General features: G+C 39.4%; 1 protein-coding gene across 1 annotated transcript; it reads right to left on the bottom strand.

The window, feature by feature from the left end:
• Positions 1–503: 503 nt before the first annotated feature.
• Positions 504–15,167, bottom strand: SKP1 (S-phase kinase associated protein 1). The gene is made up of 6 exons (XM_044227550.1): positions 15,058–15,167; positions 12,016–12,112; positions 7,029–7,102; positions 3,717–3,860; positions 2,079–2,219; positions 504–1,396 (listed from the first exon to the last, which is right to left on the bottom strand). Exons 2-6 carry the CDS (start codon positions 12,110–12,112, stop codon positions 1,361–1,363), a joined length of 492 nt encoding a protein of 163 aa, XP_044083485.1. The 5' UTR covers positions 15,058–15,167; the 3' UTR covers positions 504–1,360.
• Between the last annotated feature and the right edge of the window lie 572 nt (positions 15,168–15,739).

The raw sequence follows: 15,739 nt of genomic DNA, 5'->3' as shown, positions 1-15,739 counted from the left end.
AGACAGCATATGGGACTTTATTAATACAGATTTGAGACAAACAAGAAATGAACTATAAAGGCAAACTACTATCAGCATATAACCTGAGCGAAAACAGCTCACAGTAAACGTGAAGAGAATGCAGTAAGACTACATGTGAATACAGATGATGCTAAATGGGAAAGCAAGAAAAAAGGGAACACAAGAAGGAAAGAAAGGAACAATTTGGAAGCCATCTCAAACACCAGGACAACTTCGTTCTACTGTAAACAGGGGCAGTGCAGTTCTGTACAGCCACACACACCAGTTAAGAACTGAAGCACTGGTTCCAGTGAACCAGATCATGACAATCAGGAGAGACACGAGTCTATCAGAACCCAGCTGCTAGGTCAGCAGCCTCCAGCAAGCTAGGACATGAACTTCCTGCAAGCTGTCTCCAGCTACACAACCACACATATACTTAACTCATTTAGTAAGTGAAGAGACACAGTTAAGTACAAAAAAGCAAACCATTTACCACCTACTACATAACTTATTTTTTATTGAAAGTATCTTGCATTCGTGATGGATGCTTTCTAGGTTTTTCCAGACACTTTAAGGTTAAAGGTTAAATTATTTTTTTTTACATGCAAGTAGTGTGAAGTTTCCCCCACATGGGATCACTGATTATAAAAAGATAACACACTACATGGGTTATTTGTCTTTTTTAATCGAAAAGCTAACAGACTGGCTAGTTACATTTCCCCCCCAAACCACAAATTTAGTAGTAACTGAGTCTCTAGCCAACATATTCAAAGCTGAGAATTAAAAATGCAAAAACAAGTCCTTAGATCCAATTAAGGGAGCCCTGCTACATACAGACTAATCAATACCAGTGGTACTCCTTGACTCCAGGAAGCTGGAAGACACCCTAATAATCCCACTCAAAACATTTACCTCAAGTAGCCTTTTTCCAGTTTCCAACTCATGAATAAAGATAATACATTGTTAATTCTATTTCAGAAAACTTTTTTCAACTTGTTTTATTTACAATGCCAACTTTTAAAAGGTCATTAAACTGAAGTTAACTAGACAATAAACTAGGCAGAAATCGCTTTACAAAGAAAGGAAAAGCCCAAAATGCCACCTTCTACAGAGAACTCACAGTTCAGGTTTATTTAGAGCAAAGAAAAAAAACTTCTGATCGTACTAGAAGAAACTCAGCTGTAAGTTTGGAATCTGTACTCAAACTACACATGCAAGGAGGACAATATTCTGCTTAAACAACTGATTCGCTGCTGCCATTTGTCTACTGTTTGTCTAATATTAACAATTATAAACAGAGCAGTGCAACTAGTATTTGGAACAATCCTTACAGTGTTACAGTGTCAGGCATAACATTTCACTTCTCTTCACACCACTGGTTCTCTTTGCGTACCTAGAAGAGACAGATATAAGGAAGTACCTTAAGTAGTCTTAAGACTACTACCTAATGATTCATTAACAGCCTGTGAGGAGGGTCACAAAGGGACAGACGGAAAACTAGAAAAATATCCAGTTACGAGTACACCTCCTTACCCTTCTTCGCCTCCCTAGGTTTTTATTCTGCCCTGCTGAAATTATCAAAAAAGCAAAGGCAATGGGCAATTAAAGTTTCAGACACCAGAGCTAACAGCAAATTCAAATACTTCATTCACATTATTTCAGTTTGTAGCTGTGTCAACACTGTGATTCATTTCTTCTCCCATTCACAAGTCTTAGCTTTCAAGTATCCTGGCAGAACACCCACAGGGATTGCTATCCTGAAGTCACACAGTTATGGGTTACCTTTAAGGTCCCATGTGCCCAAACCAGGAACTGTGAAGGAGGAAATACCCAAGAGCCCCTATGGTTGAAAACTAATTGTTCTTATGCTTATACAAGAGCAGTAGCATATATGTGGTTAGACTCAAAGACAGGCCAGTCTCTCAACAAGAGTATTTTTATGACAGAGAAAGTACCTATTACCATCCTTCAAATCAAGTCTCCTTGTTAGAGATATATCTTCTCCAGGCATGTTTTGAGTCTTTTGTTTTTTTTTTTTAAAGCATGTGATCAGAAACAAGCAGTGAGCAACCTACCTGGGCTTCCTCTTCTTCAGTAAAGTCATTTTTGATATTGAAGGTCTTGCGGATCTCCTCAGGAGTTTTCCCCTTGATCATATTGGCAACAGTCTTGCATGTAACATCAAGCAAACCTTTGATGTCTAAGTAGTTCGCAGCCTAGAAGTGATTGTTTTCATTAAAGTATATGTGATGTTTTAAACTAAATCCAAGGTTAGTGACTGTAAATCCATACCTAATTAAGCTAAAAATACTAGTTAAGTTTGTGAAATTAAAGGGAAAATCAGCTTCTTTCGTGAAGTATTTTCATACATCCCCTTCGTTACACCTCCTATAATAGGGAGTCCTGCTGCTGCCTTAAGCAAACCACACTACCTTAAACGGCCACTACTTGTGGGTGTATGTATGTGTGTTCTCATGGGCACACAAGCACCACATAGCAAATCTTGACAAAAATATTTAAAGAGGCAGAAGCAGTAACAGCATTGCATTTTACTGATCTTCTCAAAGAATAAGCTTTTAGATTCTTTGGTTTTCTCTGTTTTCTGTTTATATAGATTTCTGCTCTTACCTCTTAACATTTCCTTTCTTTGGGTTTAATTTCATCTTTGATTAGTTTAAGGTAAAAACTTAGATCACTGATTTGAAACTTTTTTTCCTTTCCTTTTTTCTTTAATGAAACTTTTCTCCTTTCCCAATATAGGTGTTTCAGCTACCAACTGCCCTCTGAATACTACTTAGCTACATCTCACACATTCTCGTAAGTTGGGTTTTATTTCCATTCAGATCAAAATACTTTCTGGCATAAAATTTCTAATTCTCTCTTCCAATTTTTCTTTCGATTTCTTCTTTGACTCATAGGTTACTGAGAAGTTACTTAAGTTTTTCCAGATAGCTTTTGTTCATGGACTTCTAATTTAATTTCACTGTGATTGGAAATCACAGTGAGGGTGTATGCCTTGAATCCTTTCAAATTTGAGACTTGTTTTTTACCTCAAACATGTCGATCCTAATCGTATACACCTGACGATGTATTCTGCTGTCATGAGATTTAACGTTCTATAAATGTCTATCAAAACAAGTTTGTCAATAGTATTATTCGAAACTTCTATATCCTTCCTCATTCTACTTGTTTTATCAATTAAGGAGAGACAGCAGATAGTGGATTTATCTATTTATCCTTTGAGTTCTATTAGTTTTTGTTTTACTTTTTGGAAATTCTTTTAGCATTTAGGACTATACTAGCCTCTTAATAATGGACTGATCCCTTTATCATTACGCAATGACCCTCTTTAACCTCAGTGATATTCTTTGCTCTGAAATCTACTTTAAAATAGTCACTACAGTTTTCTGTTGATTACTAGTAGTGTAATTTACTCTTCCACCCTGTAAAACTAAGTGTGTCTTTAAAGTGGGTGCTCTGGAGACAGCACAGCTGAATCTTTTTTTTTCTTAATCCAATGTGATAATCTGTACCCTTGACTTGTTGTGTTTAGACCATTTGCATTTAACGTGATTGTTAATATGTGAATTTAAATATACCACTGCATTTGAGTTTAGAGAGAATTAAAGCTCAGTAACAATGAATTTAACAAACTGTTACAAGTGATAAGGCTCTGAACTAGAGATATCTTAAAGAATGCATTAAAAACATACCAGAATAAGTTCAAACAGTGTTCCTTGGTCAACTTTCAGGAATTCTTGGTCCCAAACTGGGATATCATCTGTCCGCTTTTCTTTGTTCTCATCATCCTCAGGAGGAGGGGGGTCATCCTTGTGGTGGGTGCACCACTGAATGACCTGGAACAAAGAAAGTTCATTCCTTTGTGGCATTACGTCACAAGGTACTCGTTCCACTACTGGGACAGAGTTATTCCTACAATGGGCTAAGAGCTAGCTAGAAGCTGACTTGAGTAAGCAAATTACTGGCTGAGCTTGAAAAGCAAAACCGAAGCTTGAGGAATCCTCACAACCCTAGAGGCTAAAAGATCTTAAAAAAAAAAAAAAAAAAAACAGGCAGAGAGATTACTTCGACCACATTAAAAAGCTCCTGCACAAAAAAAATACATGAAGTCAGACAGGATAATGAGTGGAAAATATGTGCAACATGAACAAGCAGCAATGGATTACCCTCTAGAACATAAATCTTAAAAATCACTAAAAAGTGGGCACCTGGCTGGCTCAGTCAGCAGAGCACGTGACTCTTGAATTCAGGATCGTGAGTCTGAGCCCCACGTTCCTTGGAAAAAAAACCACTACAGGGCACCTGGGTGGCTCAGTGGGTTACAGGCTCTGCCTTCGGCTCAGGTCATGATCTCAGGGTCCTGGGATCGAGCCCCGCATCGGGCTCTCTGCTCAGCAGGGAGCCTGCTTCCTCCCTCTCTCTCTCTGCCTGCCTCTCTGCCTACTTGTGATCTCTGTCAAATAAATAAATAAAATCTTAAAAAAAAAAAAACTCTTAAAAGAGTATTAAGAAATTAATGTTGATTATTCTTACTTGAGGGTGTTTCAGGTCTGATAGAGACAAGGGAGATTTTACTGTGTACTTTTACAGTTTTTAGATCATTTAATTATTCAATGCATAAGTTTAAATATGCCTAAGGCTTAACAATGCAAACAGATTAAAAAAACTTACTCTCAGAAGTGGCTCTATATCACCCAGCCTATCAACTGACCTTCTGTACTAACTCCTTGCTTATTCATTATGCTCCAGTCAGCACACTTGCCTCCCCACCTTTCCTCAAAAGGTAGAGCATGCTCTTGTCTTGGGGTCACTGCACTTGTTCCCAATGCCCACAATTCTCTTCCTCCACATATTCATCTCTTTATTCAAAGATCAACTTCTCGGGGCGCCTGGGTGGCTCAGGGGGTTAAGCCTCTGCCTTCGGCTCAGGTCATGATCTCAGGGTCCTGGGATCGAGCCCTGCATTGTGCATCAGGCTCTCTGCTCAGCAGGGAGCCTGCTTCTTCCTCTCTCTCTCTGCCTACTTGTGATCTCTATCAAATAAATAAAATCTTCGGGAGAAAAAAAAAAAAGATCAACTTCTCAGTAAGGCATTTCCTGACCATTTTATTTTAAAAACTGCTAACTCTCCACCAATCAACCCACTTATAATCCATAGCTTTCCCATCTGACATATTTCTTACATTATACATTTCCCCCAGTTTTAGAATGTTAATTCCCTAAGGGCAAAGATTGTCTCTGGCTCACTGCTATACCTCCAGCACCTAAAAAATACCAGCACTTGAATGAGTGCAAACATAAGTCCTTCTAGATGCACTTTACATTAGTATAAAATATATGTTAATTGCAAGACAAAACCCAGAAGCTCTAACTACATAAAATATAAAGCTTCTAAACCATAAAATACTGTAAAATGACATAAGAGAACACAAAGTGATAGAAATGCTATATAAATGACCCCTATAAAAAGCCCACTAAAGGGGCACCTGGGTGGCTCAGTGGGTTAAGCCTCTGCCTTCAACTCAGGTCATGATCTCAGGGTCCTGGGATCGAGTTCCGCATAGGGCTCTCTGCTCAGCAGGGAGCCTGCTTCCCCCCCTCTCTCTGCCTGCCTCTCTGCCTACTTGTGATCTCTGTGTGTCAAATAAATAAATAAAATCTTTAAAAAAATTTTTTTTTAATTTAAAATCTTAAAAAAAAAGCCCACTAGACTACGAAATGGATGAACCTTGAAAACATTATGCCAAGTAAAATAAACTGGAAACAAAAAGACAAATATTGTATAATCCCACTTTAGAAGGTACCCTCAACAGTCCAATTCATAGAGTCAGAGAACAGAATAGTGGTTACAAGGGGCTGGAGACAGGGAGTATTGAGGAGTTGTTTAAAGGGTACAGTTTCAGTTTGCAATGATGAAAATTTTCTGGAGACAGTGAGTCATGGTGATTGCACAACAGTGCAAATGTATTTAATGCCACTGAATTGTCCACGTAAGGAAGTTAAAAATGGTAATTTTTATATTATGTATTTATAACAATTTTTTAAAAGCCCGTAAAAAAGACATGCAAGGGAAAACAAAGAAGAAAATATAAATGGTCAGTAACATGCATAAAAAATGTTCAGGTTTAGAGAATCACTCTTTAACCCAGTTCAGGGCAATTAAAAGAACTGATAATAGTCAATTATGGTAAGATATGAAAAATATGCAGCACAGCTGCATCTCACACCAGAGTCAAGAGAAAGTAGAAGATGAAATTGCATATGGCTAAGGACTTTTGAAAATCTCTGAGAAAAGGGCCAAATGGAACCAAATGGAACCAACCATTCCCATTTCTAAGCCTAGTTAATTTCCTCTGCCTTGTAAAAATTGGGTGCTGTTTCTCCAAATGAGTACCCCATTAAATACCTGATTCTGTTATGGAGCCATGTATGTGTCCTGGAACACTAAGATTCTATTCAATGTCAAGAGCCTTTTATGCTTAAAACACAAGGTAAGGTGATCAAGGGTGAGGATACATTTGTTCTCAAACTCCTTTGAGGCTATAGCTATCCAGTGGACAAACAAAAAATTGTTTCCTTTTTACTAAGCACATACAGTCATACTTCAGTAATTTAAATGTTATATTAAAAAGACTACAGAACTACCCCTGAAACAAGTAATACATTGTATGTTAATCAAAAAACAACAAAAGACTACAGAACTCAGGGTGACTGGGTGGCTCAGTCTAAGTGTCTGACTCTTGATCTCAGCTCAGGTCTTGATGTCAGGGTGCTAAGTTCAAGCCCCACATTGGGCTCTGCACTAGGGATGGAACCTACTCAAAAAAACAAAACAAAACTACACAAATCAAATATTCACAGGGCCTGATTAATTACAACAGACATTTAGAGTCCTAATCCGCCTGTGTAAGGAAGCTACCTATGTAGCAGTACAGGAAGACCACCCAGATGTTCAATGACAAAAAAAAAAAGTACATACTCAAGTACACAGTCTGTTGCCTTACCTTTTTTAATATTGCTGCATTAACATTTGGTAGAGGAACTGGATCATCATCTCCTTCATCGTCCATTCCCAAATCTAAGAAAACCAAGAGACTTGTCATTATTTCCTGATTCTAATATTTACACCAACCAGATATCTCAAACAAGTAACAAACATGAAAAGTATTCTACTTAAAATAGTTCTCTTATGAGCATTTAAAAACTAGCAGTTCCTAACAAGAGGTCCATAAACCACACAAAACTATATAAAGTTGTATGAGTAGACATACACAGGAATATTACATAAACAGAATTGACTAGAAAGCCATGCGGGCTGGAGGCATCAAATCCAGACCATTATCCTTACTTTTTATACTAAAATCTCTAGATGGGCATTTAGAAAAACAGAATAAAAAGCATTTCAAGTAACAGAATCTCAATCTATTAAAACCCGAAGCCCAAATATGTATATATACATACACAACAAATCATGCAGCCACAGACAAAAATAAGGCAGGCAGCTCCATACATACTTGGTATGATTTCAGGATTAAAGCTGTTAAAAGCCAGGTATAAGAAAATGTTATCTGAATAAAAATGGGGATAGACGTATATATTTATTTATTTAAAAAAATTTTTTTTAAAGATCTCATCTATTTGACAGGGAGAGCACATGCACAAACAGGAGGAACAGGAGAGGGGGAAGCAGACTCCCCAGTGAGCAGGGTGCTGGTACATGGGGCTTGATCCCAGGACCCTGGGAACATGACCTGAGGCAAAGGCGGACATTTAACTAAGCCACCCAGGTGCCCCTACGCTTATATATTTAGATTTAAAATATCTCCAGAAGTATACGTAACAAATTATTAGTATTATGTGTAGGGAAGTTAACAACAATGTGGGTTGAGGGATTCGATTTCAAGGTATACCCATTATTCATCATATACACATTATCTATAATTTTGAATCTACAGGTTGTTCTGATAAAAAGCCTAACTTTCAAATTCTCAAAGTGATTGGTTAAGTTCAAAGAAAAAACTTAAAATTTAAAATCCCTATTATGTAAAGATTCTAAATAAGAGTATTTTTTCACGCCAAATGTGTCTGTCCTCCAGTTTCTACATGACTTAAAAAAGAGCTGCCCACAGTTAATTAGTAGTTAGCAAGTACCAATATTAGAGGCCAAAAGTTACTTCAGCTCTATACTGCTTATAGCTGAGTATCAGTTATGCTGACATGGCCAGTGTTCAGTCAAACCATTTAAATTTTTGATAGGTAACAGGTGTCCTAGGCAGTGGAGAGTGAGCAATGAATATGGAAGGATAGAAAAGAATTGTTACAATTTTAGATAGAACTCCTCAAGATGTCTCACTGACAAGATGATACTGTGTAGTAAAATCCTAAAGGAGAGAGAACACCTAAGCAGTAGAAGACACAAACACAAAGGCCTTCTGAGAGGACATTCTGGCATGTTCTATTAACACTAAAGCAATCTAGTGTTGCTAGAGCATAGTTAGCAAGGATGAAAGAATTAGATGAGAACAGTGACAGGAGACCTGGCGGTAACAGAGTCTCAAACATTTTGGCTACTGTACTGGGAAGAGATGGCAGTGAGGAGCAGAGAAAAGAAGGAAATCAACTATGGGGCTGGCAATAATCCTAGCACAAGATGGTGGCCTATACAGGTTTACAGCTATGGAAGAAGAAATGATCCAATTCTGTATGCATTTTGATGGCAGAGGCAAAAAGATTTGCCAACAGATGGCAAGTACAATGTGAGTAAGGGAACACTTAAGGTTTATGACATGAGGAACTCAATGGATGAAACTGCCACTGGAGTTGCCATTAACTGATATGGGGAAGGCTATCAGAGAACTGTTATTTTGAAGGGCTAGGAATTAAGAACTTAGTTTCCTAAGTCTGAGGTACCTATAAAGGTATGCAAGTAGACCAAGCAGTTAAATACGCCAAGTCTAAAAATCAAAAGAAGATAGCTTGGGGAACTGATGTATAGATAACTTATAACACTATCAGTCTAAGTGAGATAACCAAGGAAACGAAGGAGTATAAATATAATGAAAAGGTCCAATGATCAAGCCAGTCCTTGGGAACTAAAAGCAATAAAGATGAGAAGACAAAAAGCTAAGTATCCTGGAAGTGGAATGTAGAAGGGGATGATCAAATGGGGTCAACTGGTCTAGATGAGAAATCAAACAGAAAATGATACACTTGAGAACATGGAGGCCACTGAGCTTAGCAAGCAGTTTCACTGGAGTGGTAAAGAGCAGAGCAGATTCAAAATTTATCTTATTTTGTTGGATAGATGGATCACTCATTTACTCTCCTCCTTTCTACCAATGTTATTCCTGATCCCATCTCAACCTAGAGTAAAACTATAAAAATGACTGTGTCAATTTGGACTAAGTCCACTTTTGCTTTTCCTGTACTAGTATATACTATTCTTAATCAGGAGAGAATAAGAAGTTATACTATATAAAATACTTGTGTTTGGGGAATCAAGATAGTACAGGAAATATAATAGAGAAGACCAACTGGTTTAGATCCAAACATTATTTGGAAGAAGGCTTGTAAGTTGTATTAAAAATAAGGCCCTTAGGATCACTTCTCTAGCATTTAAACTAAGGATGCACAATGTCTTTTCTACTTTTAGACTGAACTCACAAGTATCAACAGTCATGCCTTTAAGCTATTTAGTTTCAAGGACTTCTGAAAGACAACTGTATCTTGAAACCACATCCTGGACCTGAACAAATCAGTCAATCCACATGTACACATGCCAAGATTTTCACTTCTGATTATCCTGTGATTAGGTTTTATTTCTGTTTTCTAAGTCACAAAAAACTCATAATCAGAGATACTGCAGATGCCAAATTCAATGGACTCCAATTCTGAACAGGCTAGAATTCTATATAAGCCACTAGTACTTAAAGCCATTCACCTTTGATGCCCAAAGGCTATGGAAGAAAAGAATCATTTAACTGTTGCTGTCTATCACTCCACTTGCTTCAGTGATCAAAGGGGGCATGGAAAACCTTCAAGGAGCCCTATGTTCTTACACTAGGCAAATGCCTCTTTGAAGCAGCACAGGAGAGATCAGTGTACCAGACACCAATGAGATGAAATAAAAAGCACTTTCACTGCCAAAGCAAGTATTCAGGCAGCAACTCTGGTATCAGTTTCCACATCTTCTACATAAAGCCTTATTCACCTGCCTTTAGGGACATCTGGATTGTTTTCACACTCTTTATTAGTGACCATACCATAGTTCTTCACTCAACAGGTACTTGATGAACAGTGACTGAAGGATGTACCAAGGCGTTTACAACAAAATAGAAGTCATCTATTTATTTAAGTTACCAGGATACAGAACTCTAAGTACCACATGATTGGTACTAATTACCAAAAGAGTTACACCTTCGGCTTTTATCAGCAAACAGAAGTCACCAGCTTAGAAAATAGAAGACACACCCTCTGCAATCTAGTTTCTGCCTCTACCACACCTAATAAATGCAAGTTAAGAAATCCTCTCACTATGAAATTCCAAATGACCAGTGTGCAGTATATGAATGTGATAATCATTCTGATCACCTCAAAACGCCTCCCTCTACCCTTGGCTTCCATAAATCTTACTCCACTGATTCTCCACTTCTGACTTCTACTTGCTTAACACCTGCCTCCTGTTCCAATATAGCTGACTGTCAACCTCATTTACTCCCATAAATACTCCTATAATCCACCACACAGTCTATGTATCTCCAGAAATCCACAGTTCAGAGGCCAAGATCCACATACTACTCAACTACCTAGTAGACTGTTAAAAAATCTTCTGGGGAAGTGGAAGGGTGGACGGAACATACCTAACATAGTCACCTCAAAGACACTTTCCATTTCTCTCAAACCCATTCTTGAGTTTTACCAACGACAGTTATCATAAACTCATTCCACACCAATAAACCCCAACTAAAAACCTCAACTCTACTTTTCGCTAACGTAGCTTGTCTACTTTACTTCAAAATAATCTCCCCAAACATTCTAATTTTATTAGATTTGAAAGTACCAACTCACTAGCACTATCCACTGTAGTTTCTCCATAAGCTTGAAAAATAACATCAGCCAAGATAGAATCCAGCACCCCTTGGCACGCCACACTAATTACACTAATTACATGTGACAGCCTGTCTTGTTTGGTGTCTTTCTCCCTTTCTGGTTTAAAAATTCTTCAAGAACAAAGACTATTTCACACTTACCTTCCTTTGACCCCCATAGCTAGTGCTCCACAGGTAACTTTTCTCTTAAGCATAAGCTACATGAAAACCTTTGATATCTGAATACTAAAGAGAAGTCTTATTACTGTTAGTTTTTTTTCCACCAATGTTAGAAATCAAATTGTAATGTCTCCATATACTATTAATGTCCACCATTCCACTGGTTAATATTAACTTTAACTAAAGTTTCAAAATGTTTCAGGACCTGTTTTCTAACTTTACCTCTTCAATGTGCTGTGTATATGCTTTGTAGCAGTTTCAGAGGAATGACAAAATGGACAAAATGGAAAACTTGGTTAAAAAAAAAAAAGACATCTCAGTTTACCATCTACTCAGCTTACTTCTCTGCTGAAACAAAGTACTGTATTTAGATACCATACAGGAAGGTATCTCTTTTTCAGAGCCTTTTTTCTCATTAGAAACTGTGAATCCAAATTCACTTGAAACAGAATTGGGCCATTGTCTGATGCTTGGAAATCACTTTAATATTAGCGTATGGTCTTCCCTAGATGAAAAAAATACATTATTTCAGACAATGCAGAAAGGATGTCCTGTATCAGAAAGATGCAGTTAATTCTTTAATTTAAAAAATGTAAACTTGACTCCTTCATACTTTTGAGGATTTAATGACAAATTGAGCCATGTATAAATTCAATGTTCACAGGTTATCTCCAACTAAATATTACTTCCTCTTTCCCTAGCCAAAGTCTTCTAATAAATTTACCTTCCAACATGGTCTTGATAGTCACAGACTGTTTGGCGATTTCAACATCAACTTCAAATATCTCTCCATCGGAACTCTGCAACTTAATTGAAGGCATCTAAAAAAAAGTATTATATTGAATTTGAAATTTAAGAGATTCGTTTCATACATTTCATCAATTAGTCTGTTTTTAGAAATTATGTATAAAATCCTAAGGCCAAGTAGTTATCTATATAACCCTGTAAAACACTGCAAGTGGTTATTCACAGGCCAGCACAGAAGTGTTGCTATCAATTTTTCAAATTATAGCTCCTAGGAACACAAGTTTTTAAGGCTTACCCTACTGAACTTACTACTGATACAAATTTAAGAGCTACAGTCTACATTTTTTTTTACATTCTTTATTTTTAATGCAAAATACATTTAAAATAAACTTAGTCTGTGCCTGCATTTTTTAAAAAATTTATTCATTTTAAAGAGAGCAGGAGAGGAACAATGCATGTGTGCACATACCCACATGAGGCAGGGACAGAGGGAGCAAGAATCTTAAGCAGACTCTGTGCTGAGCATGGAACCCCACATAGGGCTCGATCCCATCACTCTGAGATCATGATTGGAGCCAAAACCAAGACCTGGAGGCTTAACCGACTGCATCACCAGGGACCCCTTTGCCTGTCTTTCTGCTGTCACTGAATACGGACTATTCTCACCTTTATAGTTAGCTGCCACAATTAACCTGCAAACCAGAGGGTGGTCAGTCCAAAATAAACAAAACTAACAAATAAAATACAAACTTTCCAATAGTGAGACTTACCACTGAAAAATGAGTTGTGATCCAAAGAGAGTATGAGATTCTTGTTTTATGTTTGCATCAATGTAAAATATACAAGATAATAATATCTTTAAGAATAAATCTAATCTGCTAAACCAAATAAGGTACTTAAATTTAACAGGCCTTTTTATCTTTCATTACTGACTGTCCAGGTGTCCAAGTTTTTCTGCTAAAATCCTCATAGAAATTACCTGTTACTTGCTTCAAAAATGTATTTATTAACTCAAATTAATTGTGAATCATTGGGAAAAAGATACCTCTTAGATAAAAATTAGCTAAGCAATTAACTACAAAGGACTTAAGTTCTAGCAAAAACTAAAACAAAACAAAACAAAAACTAATTCTTTACAATTTAAAGTTCTAAGCAATCAATCTATTTTCAGATTCTTGAGGGAAGAAAGAAGGGCAGCAATACCTGAAAATTACTTCATAATCCCTTCAAATATCAAATACAGATTTTAAAAGGACCGTGCTTCTCAGGTATTCATAATCCTGCAATGTCACTATTAAAACTGTAGAATTTGGCATTTAAAACATTCCCTGCACCTATTTTAGGATCAAAGCCTCCATTAATTCAGTTAAAAATATTCATTTGCCTTTTCTTAGACAATTATTTCCATCTCCCAAATAAGCTGTTACAGAAAGGAAGCAAAAAGGTAAAACTATGTTTTAAAATCAGCCACTGATATATCCTGCTCTCACTCATCCATGGTTGAAGATAATCAGATTTCACTTTTCAGTTCACAAATATGTCTGTTCCTCCATGTTGCTTAGGGCTTGCCAACAATGCAGTTGTCCTATTCAACAGAGAAGGCCCCAGAGCACAGGATCTTCCCAGTGACAAGGCAATAACAAAAGGTACCCCCCTAAAGAAATATTTTAACGTGAACCCAATTTTTAATTACAAAACATTCTATACTCTTTTTATATTCCATAGTACTGGAATGAACACTGAAGAAAGACAAGTCTGGCAATACAGTTGATAAAATTTTAAGCACGATGACCATTTCATATTTCTTTCAAATAACTCTTGGTAAATAACCAGATCTGCTTAGTCATAGTCAAATTTCTGTATTAGGTTACTCTTAAGGGAGCCGAGATCTTATTAAATAAGCAGGCAGCAATGGATTAATCTGTAATCGAATGTATTTTGTGATCCCCAACTTAACACCCAAAGAGAAACTTTTTTTAATGTCATAGAGCTAGAATTCAACTCAAAACTGTATTGATAACGGACGAGATCTTGACTTGACATGCTTGCAAGACAATTCCTAAATTTCCTTATCTGGAAAATCAATCACCCTTCGTGACTGGCATGAGGTAGATTCTATCAACAACGTAAAGAAAACACCTGTGTTTTCAGTGACCCGAATTCTGACGTCTTTTGAAAGCCGAATGAACAAATATGCACTGCTCTGTGACACAGATACACTCTATTGTGAGGCTCTGATGAAAAATTCATGACCCCAAAACCCAAACCTGAGACCCTTGTCCAGGTCAACCTCCAATTCCTGTAAAACTTAAAGTGTCTGGCTTTGAAAGAATCGGGCCGTCTAAAAGTCACACCACTATGGTGAGAACATCGGCTATTTCAACAGTTGTTTCACCAACTCCAAGCTATGGCAAAATAATGGAGAAAAATATTCTGAAGGAGCAAGCAGCCTGCTGGGCAAAAGTGTACTCCAAGCACAGTTAACAGCACCGGTGACTAGTAACGCCAGATAAAAGGACAAGAAAGGATGCGAGCGGAAAATCCAGCGCTCCCAGACTCCCACCGCCACGCTCCTTGCAGACACCAAAACAACAAACGCGCGCCCACGCCCACGCCAGCCTAGGGGCCTCCACTCAAAGCCCCGCCGCCACCCCCGCCCTGGGTCCGGGAGGCCGGCAGGCTCACGGCCAAAGGAGGCTCTGGGCCGCCGCCTGGGCCTTGAAGTCGAGCTCCGCGCAGGCGGACACTCGCCCCGTGCGAGGACGGACCAATCCCGGGCCGGTCTCGCACCTTCTCCAGCTCGCCCGCCAGCCCCTACGCCCACGAGGCGCTGTGAGGACGCGCGGCCAGGAGAGGGGCTTGCCGCCACCTCCCGAGAACAAGGTGGGCGACGGGTTCCACTGGGCCTTAGAGAGGCCAGGCCCAGTACTTCCCGCTTCCAGCAGGCCCAAGCCTCAGCCACCCAGCTCGCCAATCTACGGCGCCCCCGCCCCTTCCCGCTCGGTCGGCGGCCACTCACGGTGCTCGGTCTCAGGCCGACTGCGGGTCGGAGGCTGACAAAAACACAGCGGCCTCCGGGACGTGGGGAGAAAAGCGGAGAACAAGGCCACTACGGCGGCGCGGCGCGGCGTCGGCCTTTATAAGAGCGGGCGCAGGCGCGGAGGACCCCGGCGCCCGTGGCGTCACAGAGCCGTGGGGCTGGCCGCCGAGATCGCCTGACGCAGGCAGAGGACGGAGGGGCGGGCAGGCGGCGGGCGCGACGGCGCGGGGGCGGGGCTTCGTTCTCACACGCCCCCCACACCCCCGCCCCACCCCACCGCACTCCTACAATCGCGGCTCGAGGTCCTGAAAGCAGGAACCCGGGGCTGACTGGGGCACTCTGCAGCCTGCAAGGGTCCTTCAGGCAGGGGCTGGCCTAAGACGAATTAAAGACTCCAGTCCTGAAAAGCCTAGAAACTGCGAGTGGGTGTGTGGCGAGGAGGGGTTCGTGTTAAGGAGGGTGGCTCCCCTGTCGTGATGGGGAGAGGGAACCCGGAGGAAGAATGGCTGATGGGCGATGGCATTCACGGCTCTGGGATTCCTCTTAGGGTCTCAGTGATATCCCCGGGGTCCGGCATGCGTTAGCTCATTCTCCACAATGACCCATGAAGGGTAGTGTGTTGCCCTTTCCCAGCCTTTTTTTAAAAATAAGATTTTACTGG

The sequence above is a fragment of the Neovison vison genome, chromosome 1 (assembly GCF_020171115.1).
Source record: "Neovison vison isolate M4711 chromosome 1, ASM_NN_V1, whole genome shotgun sequence".
NCBI classification, from domain to species: Eukaryota; Metazoa; Chordata; class Mammalia; order Carnivora; family Mustelidae; genus Neogale; species Neogale vison.
The sequence above is the reverse complement of the archived record's forward strand: the minus strand, read 5'-3'. Positions and strand labels throughout refer to the sequence as shown.

Bases quoted from the DNA above. Each gene is read 5' to 3' on its own strand.
- SKP1 (XM_044227550.1), bottom strand. From the start codon at position 12,112: ATGCCTTCAATTAAGTTGCAGAGTTCCGATGGAGAGATATTTGAAGTT. The intron at 2,220-3,716 runs GTATGTTTTTAA...AATCACTTCTAG, and splicing joins CACTGTTTGAACTTATTCTG to GCTGCGAACTACTTAGACAT. The intron at 1,397-2,078 runs GTAGGTTGCTCA...TGTCTCTTCTAG, and splicing joins CTGAAGAAGAGGAAGCCCAG to GTACGCAAAGAGAACCAGTG.